Below are 23,802 nucleotides of genomic sequence, written 5' to 3'. Positions count from 1 at the left end.
AGTCCATGAAACATGAAACAGCATTACAAAAGAAATTGTTACATGAGAAAAAAATGAAACTGGTGATTGAAAAATCTACAGAAATTTATGCCCAAGCGTATGAATTGGCAAAAATAAATACAAATACATTTTTTTTTCTTTTTTGTTAAGTAATCTTTAAATGATTTGTATCATGATAACAAAAATGTTATTTTATGTTTTCATTTCATCTGAGTCATTAATTGTGTGTGATTTACAATTAAAGAACATGAAAGGTGATCAATATCTCTCTGCTTCTAATATATTAATTTTGTCTTATTAAATTTCGGCGATCCTGACGTCTCTTTCGTCCTCGAAAGTTAAATCAAAGTAGAAAAATCTGAAAGAGTTAACAGTGTCTGGATAAACCAATAAACATTTTTTTTTTTTTTTTTTTAAGTCTGAAGAGCATGTTTTCATGAAACCAGCTGCTGTGGAAGTTGTTTTGATTCGTCATGACATCTAACTTTTTCCACGTCATAGCGATCCTTAGGTTTAACCTTGACAATCCGATACGGTCCATGAAACTTTGGTCTTAGTTTGAGTCAGTTCCAAACTGAGTCCGTTGTATGGCCACTAATTCACCAAGTTTGTAGATGCGCGCCGTTTTTCTTCGTTTGTTGAAACTTCTGCGATTCTCTTCTTGCATCTTCAAAATGTTTTCCCTTGCTTCTTCTCTCATATTATTTCGATCTTCCATCATTGCTTTTGTGTATTCTTCTTCCAATATTTCCTTTAAATGTAAATCAGTTGTATCTTTTAATTTTACTCCAGTTAAAAGCTCAAACGGGGTAAACTTTGTATTCCTCGAAACAATACTATTGATTATTTTCTGCACTGATGCAACATGTTTATACCATTTGGTAGAGTCTGTTATCTAGAGTTTTGATAGAATGGGTATTAAAATTTTATGCATTATTTCAATTTGCCCATTTCCGCTAGGAATTCCTGTGCTAATTTTGAAATGTTCAATATTTTCATCCTGACAGTATGTTTCAAATTCTTTTGAGGTAAAAGCTGAACCTCTGTCTGTTATTATTCTCGTCGGATTTCCAAAAATAGATTGTTGAAGCTTATGTTTAGTTATTGCATCCTGAGTAGATGTTGATTTAACCGGATACAACCAGACAAATTTTGTAAAAGCGCCACTATTGAAAAAATATGCTGATAGTTCTTATTTGTAGAAGGCATAGGGTCAATGAAATCGATGTGATATGTACTTAAAAGCAAATTTTCTTTTGGGATGGGGTTAAGGAAACCTTCACCTTTCCCACGTTTCTTATTACAAAGAATACACTCCACGCAATTGACAACCACAGTTTCTATTTTCGACCTCAACTTTGGTATGTAAAATTCTTGCTTTAAAATTTCTTCCGTCTTAGCCACAGCGTAATGTCCTTTATTGTGAATTTCTCGAATAATTTCTCTTTGTAATGCTTCTGGGACTATGAGCAACTCTCTACCATTATCGTATTTGTATAAAACTCCATTTCTCACAATGTGTTCACCGTCTTCTTGCTTATCTATCAAAGCTTTTAATTTCTTAAGGAATTCGTCCTGCTTTTGAACATTGGCTATTTTAGTGGTCACTTCACTATATGAACGAGTAACAACAAGTACTGCTTTTCGACTAAGATAATCTATGTGTGCCATTTGTTTTCCTGATCTGTAAACTATTTGGTAATCAAATTCCTCTAACTGTAAAGCCCATCTTGCAACTTTTGGTGCAAGATCTCTTTTACTCATAGTTTGTTGAAAAGCGGAACAATCAGTCACAATTTTAAACTTAGAGCCCAGTAAATAATGTCTAAATTTTTTCAACGTTTCAATTACAGCCAAAACTTCTAATTCATAGCTACTATATTTTTCTTGTTGTGGAGATGTTTTTCGACTAAAATAATGAATAGGATAAAACTTATTGTCTGTTCCCTGTTGCAGCAGCTCTGCTCTGAATCTCTGACTGCTAGCATCTGTATGGAATTCTAAAACTGATCCCTGTTGATAGAGATGCAAAATTGGCTCCTGAGTTAAAATATCTTTATTTTCTTAGTAGATCACTAAGCGGTTTTCCGATTTTTGAATAGTGGGGTATAAATTTCCTGAAATAACTAGCAAGGCCTAAAAAGCTTTGTACTTGTTTAACAGTTTTTGGTTGTGGAAATTTTTGTATAGCTACCGTTTTAGATACAGAGGGCTGTATAGTTCCGTTTTAGAATCTATAGCCTAAAAATTCTATTTGTGGTTTTAAAAACTGACACTTCTTAAAATTAAACTCCAAACCGTACTCTGATGCAACCTGTAGAACACGTTGTAATTTTTCTAGCCCTTCTATCTCGGATTTGGATGGTATAATAATGTCGTCTATATAAATCAGTACAGTTCCGGCTAGCATCAAATTCCTGAATATCACATTAATGTAACGCTGAAATACACTCAGACTATTGGAAAGTGCAAATGGTACTTAAAGAAATTCCCACTGGTCATGATGTGTTACAAAAGACGTAAATTTTGTGCTATCTTTCTACGTCTACATGAAAAAATCCGTTTTTCAAGTCCAAAGTAGTAAATATTTTTGATTGCTCAAGTTTGTCAAGCAAATCTTCTATGAAGGATAAAGGGTACCGATCTTTAATCATCTTTTTATTTAGCTTACGAAAATCAATGCATAACCTATAATTATCATCCTTCTTCTTGCATAGAACAACAGGGGAAGAATAACTTGAAGAGCTGGGTTTTATTATCCCTTCCTGTATCTATTTATCAATCTGAGTTTCAACGAATTTTTGTTCTTTAAAAGACAGCCTTCGAGGGTTATGACTAATTCGAATATCATCGCTCAATATTATTTTCATTTGCAACTCCTTACTTTTTCTTTTGTTTGGCGAATACTTATTTAAAAGACGATTTATTTCCAGTCTCAAGGTTTTTTTTTACATGACTCATGTCGATTTCATCATAGTTTATCAAATCCGCTTAATGAATGAAGTATGGTAGAGGATGTGTATTTATTTTATTGCAAGTCTTAGCAAAAATAGGTGCCTATCTGTCTCTTTTTAGCTCCTAGGGACGTAGTGATACGACCTTGACCAGCCGGGTGTAATTTATTTGGGCTGTTTTCCCATGAATGATAATTTGGTTTTCTCGGAATGAAAAGCTCAGATTATTTAATACGTCCATGCCGATGATTATTTCGTTCGGCATTATTTCTAACACATGCACATTAGTTGATATTACATATTCATCAATTAATATATCACAATAAAAAAAACCTAGAGGAGTAATGCTATCTCCACTTATACCAGTTAATTTCACATTATCAGTCGTTAAATTGGGTTTACCAATTTTCAAATAAAGATCATAATTAATCATAGTAATATCACTTCCAGTATCAATTAATGCATCACAATCTACACCATTTATTTCAACATTTTTACTAAGCTTATTTACAGTTTTTGGAGAGTTACGAATATACACTTTATTAGAGAGAGAGGCTTTAAAATCTCTTTGCTGGCAGATACTGGCTTTGTGGCCAAAGCTACCACATTGGAAACATTCCAATCCTTTGTTTTTAAATTTGCAATTAATTGATTTATGGCCAGCCTCATTGCAATTAAAACATTTGTTATTACTCTTGTTATAGTAATTATCATCAATATAATTCTTTTGAGCACGAACGAACGGCAATGGTGAATTTTTAGCTTCTTTCGCGATATCAAATTTACTTCTGTTTTCGGAAACGCGCCAATTTCTGTTTGTTTCCTTTTTAAGGTGACTTCATGCAGCTTCATATTCGTTCAGTTTATTAATCAAATCTTCTACTTTCTTTATTTTGGGCAAATCGTCGAGAAAATGATCGCGTACGTCATTTGCTATTTTACTCTTTAACTGGTCAACGACCATTGCTGCTTAATCTTCAAAATCGGTTATTTCTAAACAATTTATCCATTCCTCAAAAAAGTTATTCAGTTCAAAACCGAAATCCCGCCAAGAAGAAGAAGAATCTCGTTTGTGAGTAAAGAACTTCCGTCTGAGTTGTTCGGAAGTTAATTTAAATCTGCAGCGGCCAAACAGGCGATAAATGACTGTTTGTTTCGCCAACTGGCGATAAGCATCAATCATACCTTTGGAGATGAACTTTGCTCTCCAACGGATACGAGTGACTCACTTCCTGCCTTCGCCAGATGGCTTAGAACTTCTGCCTCGTGCTGGTCGATGGAATTACGGCCAATGTATCATGATATATATTTGTTAATTTAATTTGTAATTAAAATTTATTTTTTTTATTTACATGGCTGGCAGTTTTTATTAAGTAAAAATGTTTTAATACTTTAATTTAAAGTAAATTTGGCAATGCGTGTTAAACCACGCACCAAAAATCTTTTAAGCAACAGTTTTTTTATGTAATCATAGTCATTAGCTGATGGATCAGGTTCACGAGCAATTAAATTGACTATATCCAATGGTAATAACCCGAGTAAATAAGAAATTCAGTTTTCTTTTTCAATGTTAGCACTACTTATTTATTTTTCAAATAACGAAAGGTAAACACTTATGTCTCCGCTATTATCATAATTCTTTAGCAATTTTAATATATCAATCTTAGGCATATCTGATACAGTTAAAGTATTTTCTCTACTTTTTAACTCAAGTTCTAACTTTTGGAAAGTATATTCACGTTCATTCTTTTCGGCTTTTTCAGCATCTAACCTTTCGCGTTCCTGAGTGATAGTTAAAAGTAAGTTTTTTACGAGCTCCTCGTCATAGTCTTTCAACTCTGTTATCATTGTAACTAACTTTCGCACTTTGGCATCCTGTGGTGCCGTTAGTTCTAATTCGTCTACTAAAGTCAGTAAGTCGCTCTTTCGTGCTCGTGTAAGAAATGCCATTCTTGAGAATAAATCAAAATTTTGCTCACAATTTCTTCAACGTCGATCCACACTGCGTCAGTCCACAAGGAGTTGGTATCCAAAAGGTTTATTGTAGCACGTCAAATTGCTCTACGTCAAATTTCACTCCTGTTTGGCTCTTCTTTCGTCTATGTACCGGTCTTCATTAAAATCCGGGCCGAACCCCCATATTTGTGGAAAATGGCAACGGCCAGCATTAATATGAAACTATATTTATTATAATTAAAGGACAAAACATTACTATGCTAACATAAAACATATAAAGATACATGAGCGTGAGCTGTATGTCTTACAGACTCACTACCCAACTCTCATCTAGAACTACGTCGCGTCTTTTGTTCAGAGACCCGTCTTGTCCGTGACCTCCGAGAGATCACGTCTCGTCTCGCACCTCTCTACTGTCGTTCAGACCCGTCTCGTCTGTACTCCGTCTAACAAGCATCAACATCTGTTGGCCAGCAGATGGCGCTCGTCATCAGGCGTTCGTCACTACATATAATTAAAGGTGGTAGTTTAAGGTTTACTTTATAATCAATAAAAAATGAAATTGTGGTTAAATAACAGACGTTTTTGTTAAATATTTAAATTAAATTCGCATGTGACTCTTAAAAATTTAAATTTCTGCAAATTGGAAATGGGACTTCATATATATTTTTTTAACCTTTTAAAGCTTATATCGGTTTATCATTCATTAATTATTGATCCAAACTCTGGATTTTTTTTGTTTATATTTAAATGTGCTTGTATTTTTTTTTATTAAATTTGTATTATTTATATCTGAATGATTTTTTTTATTGTTTTAGAATAACTTAGAAAGAATTGAAGGAGAAACTAAAAGAAATCTCCAGTATCAAGTTGAAAAATTAGAAAAAGAAAATCTTATTTTAAAAACTAAATTGGAAAATGCACATGAAGAATATCGCTCTGCTGTAAAAGTTTGGGAGGTATGTATTTCTTTTTGAGTGAAAAAAAATTAAATATACATTTTTTTTCTCTATATGGTAATAAGTTCTTTTGTTTCAGAAACAAAAGAAAGAACTACAAACAAAAATTGATGCTGAAATTGACAGAAATAGAAAAATTCATGAAGATTTAGTGGATGCATATTCACAAGTGCATGCTTTGAATCAAGATGTAAGTAATTTTTAAGAAATTAATTCATTATCTCTTACTGATATAATTTACTTTACTTTTCTTTTCTTTTCTTACAGTTGGTCAATACAAAAACACAGCTTACTCCTGAGAAATCATCCACTGCAGAATCACGTATGTATATTTCTTAGGAAAAATATCATTGCTAATATAACTGTTTCAAAAGAAATGAAACACACATTAATCTTTTACTTATAAGATTAACTAGGCACTGAAAATTGCAAAAAATGTTCAAAATAAAGTAGGGAAATTCGGTTATGTTTATAAAATGGCTTTCCTGTTAAGTTTTAAAAAATGATCTCCCTCGACAAAATTGATGAGCAAATTTTCCTTTTGCTGCAGTTAAATCATTATAAAACACTGCATACCTATATCTTTGAAAATCATTTATTTTTAATATTAAACTGAAAATTGATGAGGACCATATGTTGAAATAGGAATTGGGGTTATCTCAAAAAGTGGAAACAAAGATGTGATTCAAGTTCTTTCTAATCCTGCCTCTACTTGCTGTGCATTTGCAAATTTCCTGCACTTTCACACTGAGCCAAGAATAATTTTTCTTAAGACAAAGAAACTGGATAGTTGAAATATGTTAGAAATTAGTTGATATGTTACAGTGAGGTTCATGCATAGAAGTTCTTAAATTATGAATTCCCAAACTATTATATTTTATTTAAATATAATGATTTAATTCATGTACACTTGATAAATGACTGACTGATAGTGATTGAATTTTTTAGTCTATTTTGCATCTTGCAAAATTCCTGTAACAGTAATAAAAATATTAGTTGATTGAAACAATTTATTTTATATTTAACTTCATTTGCATAAAAGAAATTTTGTAAAGTAAATTTTGTGTGTAGTACAAAACTTAAACTAAAATTTCTTTGATCCATTAGATTACACAAAGACATTCTTACTGTTGAAAAATGTTTTGCAAATTTTATACCAGTAACCAATTTTGAAAGGTCATTGTTACTCTATATATTTTCCTTAATTTTGCTGTTTTAAATGGTATACAAGTCATTTTAAAAATTCAATCAGTTGTAAAGTACTGTCAGTTGTAAAAAAACTGCAGAAGCAATAATTTTCTAACTGACCAAATTTGTTTAGCAAAATCATTAAAAAAAAAAAAAAAAAAAAAAAAATCTTTAAAGTCTAAATTTTTTTGAAAATTGGCATTAAGGCTATTTTGTCAACATAAATTAATTTTAGTTTGAATTTGAAGTGCCTGCTTATCTGAGATAGGTAAAAAAATTAAAGCACATTTCAATTTTTTTTGGAACATTCTGTTTAATATTATCATAATTTATTCTCCATGAATTTTCTATTTTAGCTGTTAAAACACCCAAGTCTACAGTACCAACAGCTGAAGTTAAAATTTTGAAAGAGAAACTGAATGAAGCTGATGCAAAACTGAAAGGTATTAAAATGTTATTTTATCCGTATCATACATCATACTTTTCTAATGAGATAAAATCTTCAACATTTTTGGAATCAAATATTATTCTTGGGATTGATATAAATATGAATAATATTGTGCAGGAGTGTGTGTGCTGAACTCCCACTGGTTTTATTTTGTGTTTGTTTAAACTTTGCTATACATTCAACAAGTGCTCTCTAATTTAAAAATTATATGAAACACAAATTAATTCGTTGGACACATTATTAGTATACATTTCTCTTGCAGTTTTCTCAAAAAAATTTTAAAAAGGGAAGGGCAGCATTTTTCTTTTACATTTTGATATACATGAAATTAATTATCTCAAAAATTTACAAAATTCATTCATGCTGTCCTCTAAAACAGTTTTCTTGTTCCGCAATAAAAAAAGTAATTTTTCTGTATATTATGGGTTAAGCACTCAGCCATAATGTAAGTGATGTTTCACTAAAGTTGGTGGGCTAATGTCGATGCAACTTTGATAACATTGAATAATTTTTCTTATTTTGATGCGTTGATTTCATTTTGTGTTTTGTAAATTATTGCTGTTTCTGTTAATAGAATTATTGTGCACTTCTAATTTGTAAGTTGATAAAAAGTATGGACAGGAGAGTACCCACTAGAAAGAGCACAAATCATTAGTTTCTTAAGCACTTTGCCAATGTGTTTTTGTACTCCATCTTTCGTAAAGTAAATCTGAACAAACAGTTTTGAGATATGACTGGTTGGCTAAAATTCAGTTTAGGTGGCATGCATCTTGTAGTGTTGGTTAATATATTTGCAAGTGTTTTGCATTATTGAAGCTTGTCTGAAATTCAATAACTGAAAAGTTTTTTGTTTTGTTTGCTGAACATTAAATTTGATTTTACATTGATTTTAATTAATAGAACATTGAAATATATTGTGCAATAAATTCATATACAGTTACGAATATTTTTTACAATAAATAAAGAAAAGAAAATACAACTATCATTTGAGGATATGGATGCATCCAAAAAAAGTCGGGGGGATTCAAACAGCAGATATGATGGCCAGCCTGATCCTTGTCCTTTATATGAAGTTTATAAATATGAAATTTATTATGTTTAAATACAATTGAAAAAATTCTGGATTTTTAGAAAAATTTTGAGCAAATATTATTTTTTTTGTTTGGTTAAAATTTATAAGGTTAATGCATTTCTTTATACTGTACTGTACCTTAATTATTCAGATATTTCAGATATGTTTGAAATCTTATTTTATCAAGCAAATTATTTATTAAAATAAGTTTCTTGTACAAGTATTTGTTTATTTTTAAGAAAATTAACAATTGTACCATTCTTTTTTAGCTATGGATAATAAATTAGCATTAACTGCACAAAGTGCAGATCAATATTTGAATATGTGTAAGGATCTAGAATTGCGTGTTAAAGAACAAGATGAAGTAAGTTTTTGTTTTATTGCTCCTTTTGCTTTAAATATTTCAGTTTGTTGAATTGTTGCATGCATAACTAGAGCATAACATAGTGGATATTTAATTTATTAATTCCTCCTAGATAAATAAGCAACTTAAAGAATCGATGGAAAATGCTTTGAAATCCAACAGTGAAGGTATCTAATTCATATCTACTTTTGTAGCATAAATACTATTTTGTATAACTTTTTAGATTTTATTATACTAGCTGTGCATTACCATATATGTAGAAAGCTAGTTACATTCCTGTGAAATAGAGATTATTGATGTAAATTTAATTTGATGGAAAGAATCTTATTCCAAATACTTTGTAATTTTAATAGCTCGGGTTGCTTTAGAAAAAAATTTGGAGGATATGGAGAAAAATAACAGAGAACTTATTGAAGAAAATATGAAACTGACACAAAATTCGAATTTGCAGGTGAGATTTTAAAATTATTCTTATTGACTAGAAGATTTGCCCATTTTTTGATGGGTTGTCATCATGTTAAGTTTCCCTAATATGATTAAATTTTTTGGACTGAAATGATGAGTCCAGCTTGTCATGATCATTTTTTTAAACAAACTGACAGTAATGAGTTGCATTGGCAGAAATTATTAAAAATTGATGGGTTTTTTTAAAGTTTTATTTATGAATTTTTTTATGAGGGGGGGGGGGACAATATTCTGAATCAAACCTTCCTCTTAAAAACCAAGGAAATTAAATAGTCTGCTTCAGCAGTGCTGATTTAAAATAAAATGTAGCATTTAGGATTGTGTCTTGGCTTTGTCTCATTTTCAGTCGTGTAATTTTATTTCTTGCTTGCTTTAATTTCTGTAACATCTTCTTTATGCATATTGTGTATGAACATTTTAATCAAAACTTATTCAGATCGTAACAGTGATCCACCAAGAGAAAAGAAAAAAAGAAAGAAAAGAAAAAAAAAACATTTTAAATAATTAACCTCTAATAATTTAAAAACAGATAATAGAAAATTTTAACAATGAACTAAGGTTTATACAAAAACCAACTTTTTGAAAAATCGGTTTTCAAATTCGACATTTCCAAAAAACCCGGTTTTAGCCGGTTTTCGAATTTTTGTCTAAAAAAAATGAATAGGGAAAAATAGAATATTTTTCCCTATTCTATTTTTTATTTTTATTTTATTTCAATTTATATAAAACAAAAACGAAATCAATATCAAAGTCAAAATATAAAAAAAAAAACAAAATTAAAGATTACATATACATATTACTTACACAAAATAACGAAAACTCAAACAAAAATTTCAAATAATATTTATTTATTATTATATTATTTTCACTAATTTTAATTTCTCCTAAGAAAATAGGATTTTAAAAAACATAAAATTCCACTGAATGGTGGCTAAGTCTCGTTCTTATTTTGGACACAGTATTGCCTGAAATTGAAAATACTCGTTCACTAGTTACTGAGTTTGGCATTTGGTTCTTTTATTCGTTTGTTCAAATAATGAAAATTCAGCTTTCAGTGTCTTTGGATTTGTAAGTTTTTCTTCAGTGTCTTCAAGAAACTTATCAATTATATTATTTCCGACAATTATTTTATGAATTGCTCTCAAATGATTATGTAGATTGCTCATAGATGATCCTTGGCAGCTCAACATTTTATTACAATGATTTCAGATTGCCTTGTCTATCCCTAACTTTTTGAAACTATCCCAAACATCCGACTTACCCATTTTTATCTAAAAATGAAATTAAAGTTATTGAATAAATATTTTTGACGTTTATTTTACAATTTTATTATTTTAACTATTAATATTAATGCAGTTTAAAATCTAATCTACACATTTTCAAGGAATTTTGAAAGCAACAACAACAAAAAAAAAACACTTCTTAATCTAATTCCGATGCTTGCTAAAGACATAATTTATGTTAAAACGTTGCGAAAGAAAATCTGGAATATTTTAACACCCTGTGTTTTATTTAAATTTCCATTAAACAGAAGTCGGAACTTCTTATTTTACACTAATTTTTGATAGAAGAAATTTATATAATAAGATTTAATTTTTAAAATATAAACATAAAAATTAAGCATACTTAATACTTACGTTATTTTTACCAAATATAACAACTTTATATTTTTGTTTCCTGTTTTTACCTTCGCAATATTAAGCAAACCTGTCCTGACTCGAGCCGGATCGGATTCTGAGACCAAATTTCGACAATTCCATTTCATTAAGGGGTGAGACGCGGTACGATGAGCACATTTGGCCTTGGATTTCTCGCGTTAGATACTTTTTATAGTTCTATTTTTTTTTTCACATGTATGTGAGTGTTATTTCTGATAGCATTTTATTTTAACTGAATATTTCATATTGATATGGCTAGTTCAAGTGGTGTAAAAAGGCTTTCAGGAGTGGTGCAAAGAAAATTTTATGATATCATTAAATACTGTGATCAAGAAGCAGAAAACGGGGAATTATTTATTCCTTTCGCACGTTCTTTGAAACGAGCCAGTCAAATTGCTGACGTTTCTATTAGCACCGACTTCATACCGATAGACAAAACATCCAACGAGAAGCAAGAGATTAACTTTATCTAAGTTTTGTTTCACCTAGAAAAAAAAAATGAAAAGGGATGTTCATGAAAAACATAAATTGACGAATTTGAGGCGCAACTGTGCAGTGCACAAGCACTGACCGACATAACTTGCAACATTGAAAAAATGTGTTTGCTGCTTGTTGCATAGAATGAATAGCAAATCAAATAAGTTCAAAATTAATTTTTACATAATAATATGAATTCTTAAAATCCGTTTTCTTAATTTAAAAACCGGTTTTCAAATGTGACAAATTTACTTTAAAAAGCCAGTTTTTAAAACCGGGTTTGAAAACCGTGAAACCTACAATTAACCTAAAGAATTTGTGAAATGAGAATGAAATGAATCAGTATAAATATTAAATAATAAAAGTTGAAAACCTCAGTTCATTGACCTATGTGATAAACTGGAATTAAAAAAGTGTATATAAAATATAAATTTAGAATTCTATGAAATTTTTATTTCAATAATAAAAATTAGTTATGAAATCAGAAGATTTAGGGGATCAACAATAAATTAATCAATTTGACCAACTATATTTATAAAACACTAACATGACATGCATGATGCAAAAATCATTCTTATTATTATCAAATGTTGGCAAACTGCTTCACTGAATATTTTTATAATTGATATTTATTTAACAATTTGCCTAGTTAATTAATGGAGCTTCTAAATATTATGAGAAATCAATGATCAGCTGCAAAATTGAATGCAGATTCCTTAATGCTAGCTTTTCATCAAATGTTTAAGCTCTATTAAAAATTTCATAGCATAAAGTGAAATTCTTGATTTATAAAAAGTATCTTAATGGTTTATTCATTTTCAAAAAATTCTTTTTATGTATGTGATTTTAAACATACAATATTTTAGGATTTGATTTGTAATGTAATGTATATAATATATGAAAGATGTTTGTGATTGTTGATTATAATATGAAAGATGTTGGTGAATGACTAAACATATACACTAAAACATATACTGGGATTTTATGTTTTGTTATGATGTATACCAAAGGGACTTATTTTAACTCTGCCCTGTGTTATAAGATTAGTTAATTAAATTTTTATATTATAATTTATGAAAGCTTATTAATTTGTATTTTATGTTTATTATGTTTCATACATTCAATTTGTATTTAAAAATTTTGAAATATAATTTTTATGTAAGCACGATCATGACATGAAGTTTGTATTGTGATTTAATGTTTTTTTTTTTGTGGAATCAGGCTATTAAAGATATATCGTAAAATATCTTTACAGTTTATTTTATTATTATTTATGTCTCTTTCAAAACACTCTTGTGTTTAGGCTAATGACTTGCAAAAAAGGTTAGCTGAAGCCCTAAAATCAATAGAAGATTATAAAAATCAGGCTGAAATGTCTAAAAAGACTGCTGATCAGGCTCGAGAAGACTGTCAGAATCAGTTGAGATTGATGAAAGATGTATGTATGCATCATTGTTCTATTTATGAAGTCATACTGTATTAATATTGAAATACTAATATATTTTGCATTCTTTTGAAAGGTTCAAGAGAAATATGAACGAGAATTAATGTTGCATGCTCAAGATATGCAAGCACTTACTCAATTAAAAGAAGAAGTAAATATATACTTTTTATTACTTATCCTTTTTAATCTGAACATATATTTAATTAATATTCTAGTTAATTATATTCAAAAATATGTCTACATGGAAATACAAAAAATGCTGAAATTATGAATGAATGGCTTCTATTTAAGTCGTCTCTTTTCTACTTTATTTTATAGAACTAAGAAATTAATACAATTTTGTTTTGTACTAGGCTTTTAAATTGTAACTAATAAAATGTGCTTATTTTAAATTAAAACTTTCTTCTTTCTTTTAATACAAAACTGTAAAAGTATAGTTACTAGTGATCATAAAATAAAAAAGAGCTCCTGCTACCATTATGATTTTAAGCTTTAATGGGTCTCTTTTATTTAAATAGATATACATGGGGGTATCCCCCCAACTCCGTTTTTTTTCTTTCAAACATCAAATCAATCATACCACGTGTTATGAGAGTGAAAGTATGCATTTTGGATATTAATATTCAAAATGCTGTAAAATATTAACCCATTACTATATTTTCAAAACAGTTTGTTTTAATTAAATAAGTATTTTATGATTATTTTTTCCCTCTTTTTGGAGATCTTTTTGTTGAATTAATGAAATAACAGACATTATTGCTATTTCTGTAAAACATTTTTTTGTTTTGTTTATTTTTAAACATTATGAGCACGAATTACTTAGTTCTTATATGAATGGTTGCTATAAACAACATGAAATGAACATTTCACATTTTTCTTAAATTTTGTGTTTGTTTAAAATTCCATACATTCAACAAAATGCTCTATAATTTAAAAATAATACAAAGCACAAGAAATCAGTTTGCTTGCTACATTATAGGTATACAAGCCTTCTGTAATTTGTACAAAAAATTAAAAGAAAGCAGCATTTTTCTTATAAGGTTTGATGTATATGAAACTGTTTGCCACAAAATTTATAAAACTCATTCATATTGTACTTTTTTTTAATTTAAAATCTTTAAAACCTTTTTCTTTTTATAAAATAAAGAAGAAGAAAAAAATCGATAAGGACCGATTTTCCACTTTTTTCTTAATTTTACGGATTAAGTAATTGAGGCATTGTGTAAGCAATTTTGATTTAATTGAAGAATTTTTCTTATTTTGATGCAGATATTTCATTTTATATTTGTCAGTGAATTTTCTTTCTGCTAGCAAAATTTTTGTTCAATTCTGATTGACATGTTGAGTGAACAGTATGGGTAGGGGAGATACCACTTGAAGAAAATAAATAATTTCATTCTCAAGTAATCTGTCAATATGCTTATATTTTTGTACTACAATTTTCATGAATACATATGACAAAGATTTCTGAGACATGGCTAGTTATTTAAAAGTTGGTCTAGATGAGCATGAATCTTCTAGTGTTGGTTAATGTATTTGCAAAAAAAGGGAAAGGGTTTTACAAAATTGAAGCTTATCTAAAATTCAGCAAATAAAAATGTTTTTTTTTTTCTGTGAATTAAATTTTATTTTACATTGATTTTAGTTAAAAGAGTAGACCAATTTTTCAAATAAAGTTAAGAACAAATTGTGCAATAATTAAAGAGAATAAAACAAAGCAACATCACTCTGAAATTATCAGAAACATCTGAAAAATGTTAGGGAAATTTCTTTAAAAAAACTTGGAAATGACACAAAAATTCAAGCAGTAGAAATGCTGGCCATTCTGACTTATGTTTATATTACATGTAACATAATAGCAGCAAATTATTGAAGAATAGATATTTCCAAAGAATTTTAATTAGTTGTAACAAATATTTATTCAAGATTATTTAATAGACTTGTATTGTTGACTAAATATATGAAAGATATTTTTTTAAAAAATGACAGAACGATTTTGTTGATAAAACAAATTACTTGTAAGCCAATTACAATTTTTTTTTCACTAAATAGTAAGCAATTTTGCTTTTTTTAAGATCATCATTGCTCAGTTTAACATCATAATAATAGAATCCCTCCCAACATAATAATTGAATTTAATGAGGCGGGACTCCAGTGTTTTAACATTCATGCTAGAATAGAAAAATTTTCCCTAACCATGCTAAAAACTTTACTGGCGGATATTGCTGAGCAAGGATTTCTGGAAAAAGTTTTTTGTAGTTATATATATCCAGGGTATTTTTTGTAGTTTTCCATAATTTTTTGCTATTTATCCATAACTCTGTAGTTTTTACCTTATTTCTGTAGCTGTTGGAGGGTATGTATTAATATGCTGAACTGTTTTTAAACCTGTGTATAAATTGGTGAATTGCTGAAGGTCATTTCAATTAGTTGGATTATTGTATCATTTCCTGTCTTTGCTTATCTAATTTATATTTTATTTTTCTAAGCATCAAAAATGTTCCTTTAACATTGAAAAACTTAAAGATGCGGCAAAAGCTGCAGAACAGACTCTGACTGATAGTAAAGAATCTTGGGCTCGTCAAGAAGAAATCTTCCGTTCTGAAATAGAGGCTCTAAAATCAAAGATTAAAGATTTGGAGACGTGTAACCACAACCTTTGTCAACAGCTGGAAATAGTAGGAAGTTATATATATTCTATTTAAAATCATGCTATTTAGTTTATTTATCTTTTCATTTGATATTTTTTAACAACTTGTTTTTAATTTATTTTTTTCTTCATTTTTTTCAAATATTAATTTGAAATTGATCAAACTTTTAAAAAAAGTTATTTAAATATATTATTACAAATTTGAAAAGAAATAACTATCTCATGAATACTGCATGTAAAATATTAAATGATAATCAAAGAATAGATGCATAATATAATGTCACCTTATGTGTATATCCTGGAATTATGATAATTTCATTGTGGATAATTGTCTGGAATTACTCATTAATTTCATTATTTTTTTTCAACTCTAGTCCCACTCAAAAAGTTATATTTGAAGTCTAAAGTAAAAATATGCATTTAATTATTTGAGAAATCGTGTTTTGACAGTCTAGAAAACAAGAATGAAAAGATTAAAAGAATATTATTTGAGAAAGTGCATGTAGTTTTATTTGCTGTGCTTTCATATTCTTTAAGATTTCCAAATAATTCTTCATTAATCAATTTTTTATTTAAATTCTATTGCAATTATTCATATCAATACTTTATTATTACAATTATAAATTTACCTAGCTTTATTTACTAAATTATGGGTTTTTGTTGTATTCTGTTATTAATCTGTAAATTAATATAAAAAGTTGCTAGTATATGTAGGAATTCTGATTAAATTTGTATAATTTGTTAATAGATGGGAACTCAAATGGCTGCTTTAAATTCAAAGAATTGGGAAGACACTCCTTATTCATCCATTCAATCAGATTTGAAAGATACTCAGCATCTTTTACAAGTTATCCAGTATGTATTTAAACTTTAAAAAAAGGAAAACATTTGTTCATTCTATTAATGAAAAAAGTTTTTTTACAGGGTTGCCACAGCACCAGGAGAACCAGAAAAATACAGATAATTTAAAAAACAGAATTCAACAAAATTTGAAAATTTCCATAAAAAAAAAAAAAAAAAAAAAAAAAAAATACAGGAAATTTGTTAATAAATTCTTTCCCTTCCTCCCCTATCTAAATAATTCTAATCTTTGAATATTGAAAGAATAAAAGATCGTAACCATAGCGCCAAAAATGAAACAACCATGCAATTGCCGCGACTCGAACATTTTTTTTCTGTATAGATTAGTTTAATTTTGATTTCGGAAAATTTTTCTCTTTCCTTAAGATTCCCAGATTGCAGCTAATGAGGATGTACAAAACTGCTATAATTGCATAAGAGAATAGAATAAATTTCTCCACAGAGGCTTTGTGGTGGTGTTTAGTCTTTTACATGCGACTTTATTGAAGCATTTGTTTATTATAATATGACGAATTGTGTACTTATTCAGAGTAGATTAGATTTTTTTTTAAACAATGAGCTGCTCAAAATCTGTATTTAATACAGATTGGATGAATAAAAATATGAGTTAACTTTGTTGAATGGGTTAGAAAAGTTCCACAAAATCCTTTTACTACGTACTCTTCGATTTTTAAGATCACAATAAGCTTAAGTAATATGGTAAAAAAGGCAGATATTAGTCATACCTAAGAAGGAAAACATACAAAATTGCATGTCTGTTCTAAAAAGTCATAATTCATATTGGATTTTGTATCCAACAAGAATACAATATAGAAGGGCACATGGATTTGCAGTCTGAAAATAGGTTGATTTCGAATTTTTAGTTCTAGAATAATCATTTAAAGCTGAAGTGTTATTGATGTTCATCCTTTAATGTATTCAATGATATATCAAAAATATATATTGCAATTTTTAAACTTCCTTAATGAACTGTAGAAAATAATTTCTTTTAGATTCATAAAAATACAAATTAGAAAATTTATTTTTAAAACTACTTTTATTTGGAAAGTTATTTATATTATGCACATTAATGTACCTCAAGTAAATGAAAACAACGAGTAAAATAGACTAAATTAAATGTTTGAGTAAATTTATCACGAATATAAAGAGCCTGATAACATCTGTAACTTAAGATATTTCTTCAATAATTGACAAAAATAGTAATATATATCTTGGATAAAAAATATAGAGCTTAAAAACATTTCTAAAAAATAAAATAGTAACATCAAAAATTATCTATTTATTCCATATTTCTGTTAAACTATACATTTTTATTGGCATTCTGTTGTACATTCTTCTATAAATGATAGAATTTGAATGATAAATTAAATAGCTTTTTATGAATCTTGTAAGAAGTAAGCACATATTTGAATTAAATGTTTTTTATGGAAGTCTAGGACAAAATAATCTAGATAATTGTGTCAAGGGTATATGAGCAATAAATTATTTTTAAATATTGAGAAATGTTGTATTCATAGCTATTCCAGGAAATTGCAACATTTTATTATTTTCGTTGCTGCTTCCATATTATGAGAAAATTATACCAAGGAGCTTGCATATATATTATAGCAAAACATCTATCATACTTATTAATTTATATATAATATAAGAATGAGATACAGTCATGTTAGCATGATGTGTTGCTGTAAGAATAAATAGAGAAATATCAGGACAGTTGCAATTAAAATCTGCAGTTATATTTTATTTTATAGTATGATTTTTTTTTTTTTTTTTTTTTTTTTTTTTTTTTTTGTGATTTAATCTGAATTGCTGCTATTTTTACATATTGTAACTTTTTTTATATTACATATATTGAATGTTAGTGATTTTTTTGTTATGAATTTTTTAGATTGTGAATTATTGGGATGCATCGGTTCATGATTAATACTTCAAATTGTTATATTTATAAATAATGAAGGGGTATACACTTCCTCCTTAAGCATAGAATAAATTTCAGATTCAGTTCAAAAAATAAGATTTAAGTGCTATTTTGTTTACTACCTTATTTATGCACTGTTTTCCTGATATCATGCAAAATAGTATGATATGAATGTATATGTATATATATGTATACAAAACATGTTTTAGATATTTATTTCTAGAAAAAGAAGTGAATATATGTGAAACTTTGGTTGTATACAAATTTATAATTTTGTAAATGTAGAAATTGTTTTTGTTAGAATCAAAGAAGAAAAAAGAATATTAAGTGTCTTATACTATATTTAATAAGCAGTTATATCTAAAAAAACACTAAAACATTGTGCATTTCAAAATTAATAAAATATATTTAGTTTTTATGATGACATAAGTTCTGAGGTCTCTGAAATTTATGTGGAATGAAATATTCATATCTAAATCATCATTTGTAATTTCCTAAGAAAATCGTTAATTTGTTTTAGCTGCTGTTGGACATTCTTGAGGATAATAATTTCGCTGATGTTTCAGTTCGGCACTTTCAATGTGGTTTCGAAATTGTGAAGCAAATGGGAGGGAAAATTGCAAAATAGTCAAATCTAAAATAAAATCATCACAAATCAATGGATCAGCTTACATGTTATAAACTAAATGTAAAATAAGGACATTTTTATCAGTATTTAATTTGATAAATTTGTGAAATTTAGATGGTAATTGTAATCGTTTAAAAACGGTCATTACTTTTTGATAAAAAAATATAGATGAAAAGTAAGTATATTTGAGGTTAATAATTGAGTTAATAATTTAACCACGAGTATATTTATGGTTAATAATTTGATCTCAAAATCTCTTAAATACCAATGCATATGAAAAACTTAAATTTATATCAGAAAAACTACATCTATTATATGTTTATTTAAAAATTTACATTCCAGTGCAATTTTTTTTTTTTCCCGTTAATAACTTTTTGTAAAATTTGGCAAATATGGAAATAAGTTTTTGAAATCAGTATATGTTGTGAATAGCCTGCATTCTGTACAATACTTACTTTTTTTCTTTTCTTCAGATTTATTAAGAAAGAAAAAGAAATTGCTAGCACTCAATTTGATATGGTGCAGTCTGAAAATATTAGATTGCATTTGAAGGTTGAACAACTCACTAATGAGTTGAATAGTGCAAAATCTGAGTTAAAGGATTTAATGAATGATATTCAGGTATCTATAATCTTTCATAGTTCTTGGTTATTGGTTTCTGAATTATTAATTAAAAACAAGATTTAAGATTACTTTTGTGATAATACTAATTCTATTTTATTAATTTCCTTCCTACTTCAGGCTAAAGCAGCAAGTGAAGCTCAACATGCAGATTTGTTGAAAAAAATTGAAATGATGAATTTATTAAGTGAGAGCAACAATTTATTACGAATGGAAAAAGAATCTATTTCAGATGCTAAAGCCAAATTGGAGATAGAGGTAATTTTTTTAAATTCTTTAAATGCATTCACATTTCATTTGTTTTATCATTGTGTCCACTACTAAAATTTTAGATTAGATTTAAATTATAAAGAATAATAGAATGAATAATAAATATGCTTTATTATTGCACATTTTATTTTTCTTCTCATGTCTGCATTTTTAATAGAAGATAAATTATAATAGATTATAAAATTGGATCCAGCTGTTAAACCCAAGTTTTTATTTTCACTTATTGACATATCTGAGAGTTTTTATTAGTAAATTTGAGTGATGTAATTACATTTTTCAACTTTCAGTTTCTTTTTTATGTATAAGTGAATTATTAAATGCAAACAACTAAAAAATTTTTTACTGATTAGTTTCACCAATGAACAAAAATTAAATTTATCCCAGTACTGTCCAATTCTAAAAGTGTAGTTGTATTGGGCTGTTTAATTTAAGTAGCTTTCTTAGACTATAAAACCTTCGTTCATTTTAATTTATTTTGTATTATTTAATCTTTAAATTTTATTTAAAAATTAAAGAATTTCTCTTTTTTTTTGGGGGGGGGGATATTTTTTAAATAGTCATCTGACTTTTCACTACACAAGTTTTTCTGCACCTTGTGACTGAAGCAAAGTTACTGGAGATTAATTAAGATTTGGTTATAAGTGTGAATGCATGTTCTCGAGAATCTTACAAATGGAGAATCTGTAATTTATCTATTACATTATGTCAGACTTTTTGAATTTATCTTTCATTTTGGTTTTAAATTCTGCTTATTCGCTTTGAATACAAACAATAATTGATTCATTTAATGTAAAAATTTGTTTAGTTGACTTGTATTCTAATATTTTGAAGTCAAAATAATTTCTTGATGTTTGGGAAGCTGTAAAAATAATTCTTTTGTTGTCAGATGTCAATGTGGCTATTGAACATGGATTTATTATCAACAACAAAATGTTTGTTGAAAATTTGAAAGAAGATTCTTTATTTGATCTAAGAACTATGTATGATATTATAAACTTTCATGGGATATTATAAACTTTCATGGAGTTGTTTTAAATGTTCCGATTTCAAAAGATTTACTTAAGTTTGCTAAACTAGCCTGTGAAGTATGAAAAGTGGGTATGAAAGAAAAGAAGTCCAACAAATGCTGAGCTGCATTGCAAATGAAATTGTTTCAAAAGGAGGGGCGGGGGGATGAAACTAATAACCGAAAAATCTGCAGACATTCATCTCAAATATATGAATTGGCAAAACAAACAAATAAATAAAAATAATTCACTAGAATCCTTAATTTTGTGATTTATAATTAAAGAGCATTAAAGGTAATTAATATTTGCTCCCCTTCATAATATATAAATTTTATCTTGCTAAATTCTAGGCAATGAATATAGCAATTTTTTTTCTATATGTAAAAAATAAATCTTTTAATATACTATTATTTCGAGTAATGTTAAATTACTGCTTCCATTCCTTGCTTTTTTTCAGTCATTAAAATTATGGAGTATTTTTATTCCATTATGACCAGAACATAAATGCTGTTAGTGCATTTTCTCTTGTGTTGCATATACATAAAAGGACCCCTCGATTTCAGTGGCAATCCTGAATAAATAATTTAACATGGTGGACCAATTATTTCGACTCTAAACATGACAGTTCTAAACTTTAGAACCTTGATCCTAATATTCCAAGTCTAAATTTTTACAAACCCACATGACAAAAATTAGTTTCTCACTACTTGATAAGTATCTACAGCATTAAATAAATCCTCCCCTTCCCCCTGCACTTCTTTTCTTAAATAAGAGGATTGGAGGTTGTTGGTACTCAATCTCATGTGCGTTTGTACCCTTGCTTTTATTTCTTTGCTGCTCTTATTGTTGTTGAGTCTTGCCCATTAGTAGGCAAGATGTTAAATTTTATAGATAATTTCTAGATGTTTATTAGAATTTTTTAAGAAAATTAATAAAGAGGCTATAGTGCTTTTTGATTCTTGGTATTGAAGTGTTAATTATTTTCAATTAAGATTTAATCAAATACTAAATTTTGAATAAATTATCATTTTTATATACCTATCTCTCTGACTTGTCAAAACTTTTATCTTTAGTTATTTTAATGTTTCCAGTATAGCACCTTCATTTTTCGGTTCTTTAAAACCATAGTATTTTTATATAATTTCTTTAAACTGATTATGCTTGTCTTTTTTTTTAAAAAAAATCATAACTGTCTTTTTTTTTCCCTTGTTGCTAAAAGTTTTAAATCTTAACTTTAATAAAATTTTCTGCTATTGTATTTTAACCTTTACTCAAAAGTATAAATTATCTTATCTATTTTCAGTGCAATTTGAATCTTGCAGAATTTGAAATTTCTTTTGGTACAATTTGTATTTCGTATTTTAGCTTCAAGAATTGACAGAAAAATTCCAACCCCTCAGTGAGAAAGAAAAAGAAATGACTCAACAAATTGATATGCTTTCTGCAGAAAACAATGCTCTGAGGCTTGAAGTAAAAAGTTGGCAATCACGAACAAATCAATTACTGGAACAGTCTCATCGAATAGGCCCTCAAGAATATAAAAATTTGATGTATGTTGTTTATAACATTTTATGAAAAATGAGAATTTAATCTAATTAACTAAGTTTTAGTGTTGATTGCCTTCATGGATGTTGGGATGTCACTCCAATTTTGCTCCCTTTTTTTAAATGAGAAATAAAGAAAAGGAATTTAATCTCTCTTATTCAATGTGATCATTGTTTTTTTTTTCCTAGTGAATATGTTTTGTTTATAATTAGATGCTGGCAAGTCCCTGCAAAAATAAATGCAAAGTATTAAAGTTGCATATATTATATTTTATGTTGGAATTACTTTATTTTACTTTGAAATTAACATAAAATCACACATTTTTCTTATATTAATGTTTTATAAAAATAAAATACCAAATAGCTTAAATATGAATTGTTTCATTACTAACATTTTGTTATTTCATGCTTGCAATATTTAAATAAAGTGATAACACATTTTAAATGTGAGAATAAACAAATAACTTAATATTTTATTATGAAATGTCTTCCTACCATTCACTCTCCACTCTGTTCCACCTCCCCAACAATACCAAGCAGATCAGAGAATTTTGACACTGCTTGCTTGATTTATGATTATACTACTAGTTTCAGTGTAACTTTTAGCATTATGTATAACTGCAAATTGAAATTCTTACTTTGTTGAATTAGTAAACTATTTCTAGAACCAAGTCATTTGGAACATAAAAACTAGTTATATTCAAAGTATGAACAGTTTGAGATAATTTTTGACTTCATTTGAAATCATTTGAAATTTCAGTTTAGCACAATTGAAATCATGAGATAATCTGTATTCATGGTTTCACATTATGGAGTTTTTATAGTACTGAAAGAAATATATATTTAATTTTAAATGTCCTTTTTTAGTACAACATAAGATTGGAATTTTAAAATCCAAATATTGGCATAAAATTTAAAATTTTCTGGCTTGGAGTGGAGAGATTTTTCTTTATGTGTGAGTTGTCTGAAAATATTCTTATGTTTCAAAGGTTCTTGAATGCATATCTGATACTTTCCTTTTCATTTTATATTATGAAACTTCTTTCTGTTTTAACTATCACTACTTATTATTCAATTGTAGTGTTTTTTAAAACATATGCTATTGCAATCATGCCATGTTCCTGTTTCTGTCTATCAAGTATAGTGAATATTCCTATTTTTACATATTACATGTTAAAGAAATATTAGTCTAGAATAAATGTTACTTGAAAATAAATTAGGATATAATAGAAACCCTAATAAATATGTTAAATGTGGTATCTTTTTTTTTTTATTCTGATTATTTTTGCGTTTGCATTATTGTATTTCACGCTTTAAT

General features: G+C 27.8%; 1 protein-coding gene across 2 annotated transcripts in view; it reads left to right on the top strand.

The window, feature by feature from the left end:
* The window catches only part of LOC129975146 (nucleoprotein TPR-like), a 114,454-nt gene that overhangs the window by 48,401 nt on the left and 42,251 nt on the right, over positions 1-23,802 (top strand). For both annotated transcript variants that reach the window (XM_056088106.1, XM_056088105.1), the window contains exons 19-32: positions 5,729-5,869; positions 5,949-6,059; positions 6,137-6,191; positions 7,414-7,500; positions 8,847-8,941; positions 9,054-9,108; positions 9,295-9,392; positions 12,845-12,979; positions 13,062-13,136; positions 15,475-15,663; positions 16,384-16,490; positions 19,516-19,663; positions 19,784-19,921; positions 22,306-22,490. In XM_056088106.1, the coding sequence (XP_055944081.1) occupies positions 5,729-5,869; positions 5,949-6,059; positions 6,137-6,191; positions 7,414-7,500; positions 8,847-8,941; positions 9,054-9,108; positions 9,295-9,392; positions 12,845-12,979; positions 13,062-13,136; positions 15,475-15,663; positions 16,384-16,490; positions 19,516-19,663; positions 19,784-19,921; positions 22,306-22,490 (1,619 nt within the window). The remainder of the gene's footprint in view (positions 1-5,728; positions 5,870-5,948; positions 6,060-6,136; positions 6,192-7,413; positions 7,501-8,846; positions 8,942-9,053; positions 9,109-9,294; positions 9,393-12,844; positions 12,980-13,061; positions 13,137-15,474; positions 15,664-16,383; positions 16,491-19,515; positions 19,664-19,783; positions 19,922-22,305; positions 22,491-23,802) is intronic.

The sequence above is a fragment of the Argiope bruennichi genome, chromosome 7 (assembly GCF_947563725.1).
Source record: "Argiope bruennichi chromosome 7, qqArgBrue1.1, whole genome shotgun sequence".
Classification (NCBI taxonomy): domain Eukaryota; kingdom Metazoa; phylum Arthropoda; class Arachnida; order Araneae; family Araneidae; genus Argiope; species Argiope bruennichi.
The sequence above is the reverse complement of the archived record's forward strand: the minus strand, read 5'-3'. Positions and strand labels throughout refer to the sequence as shown.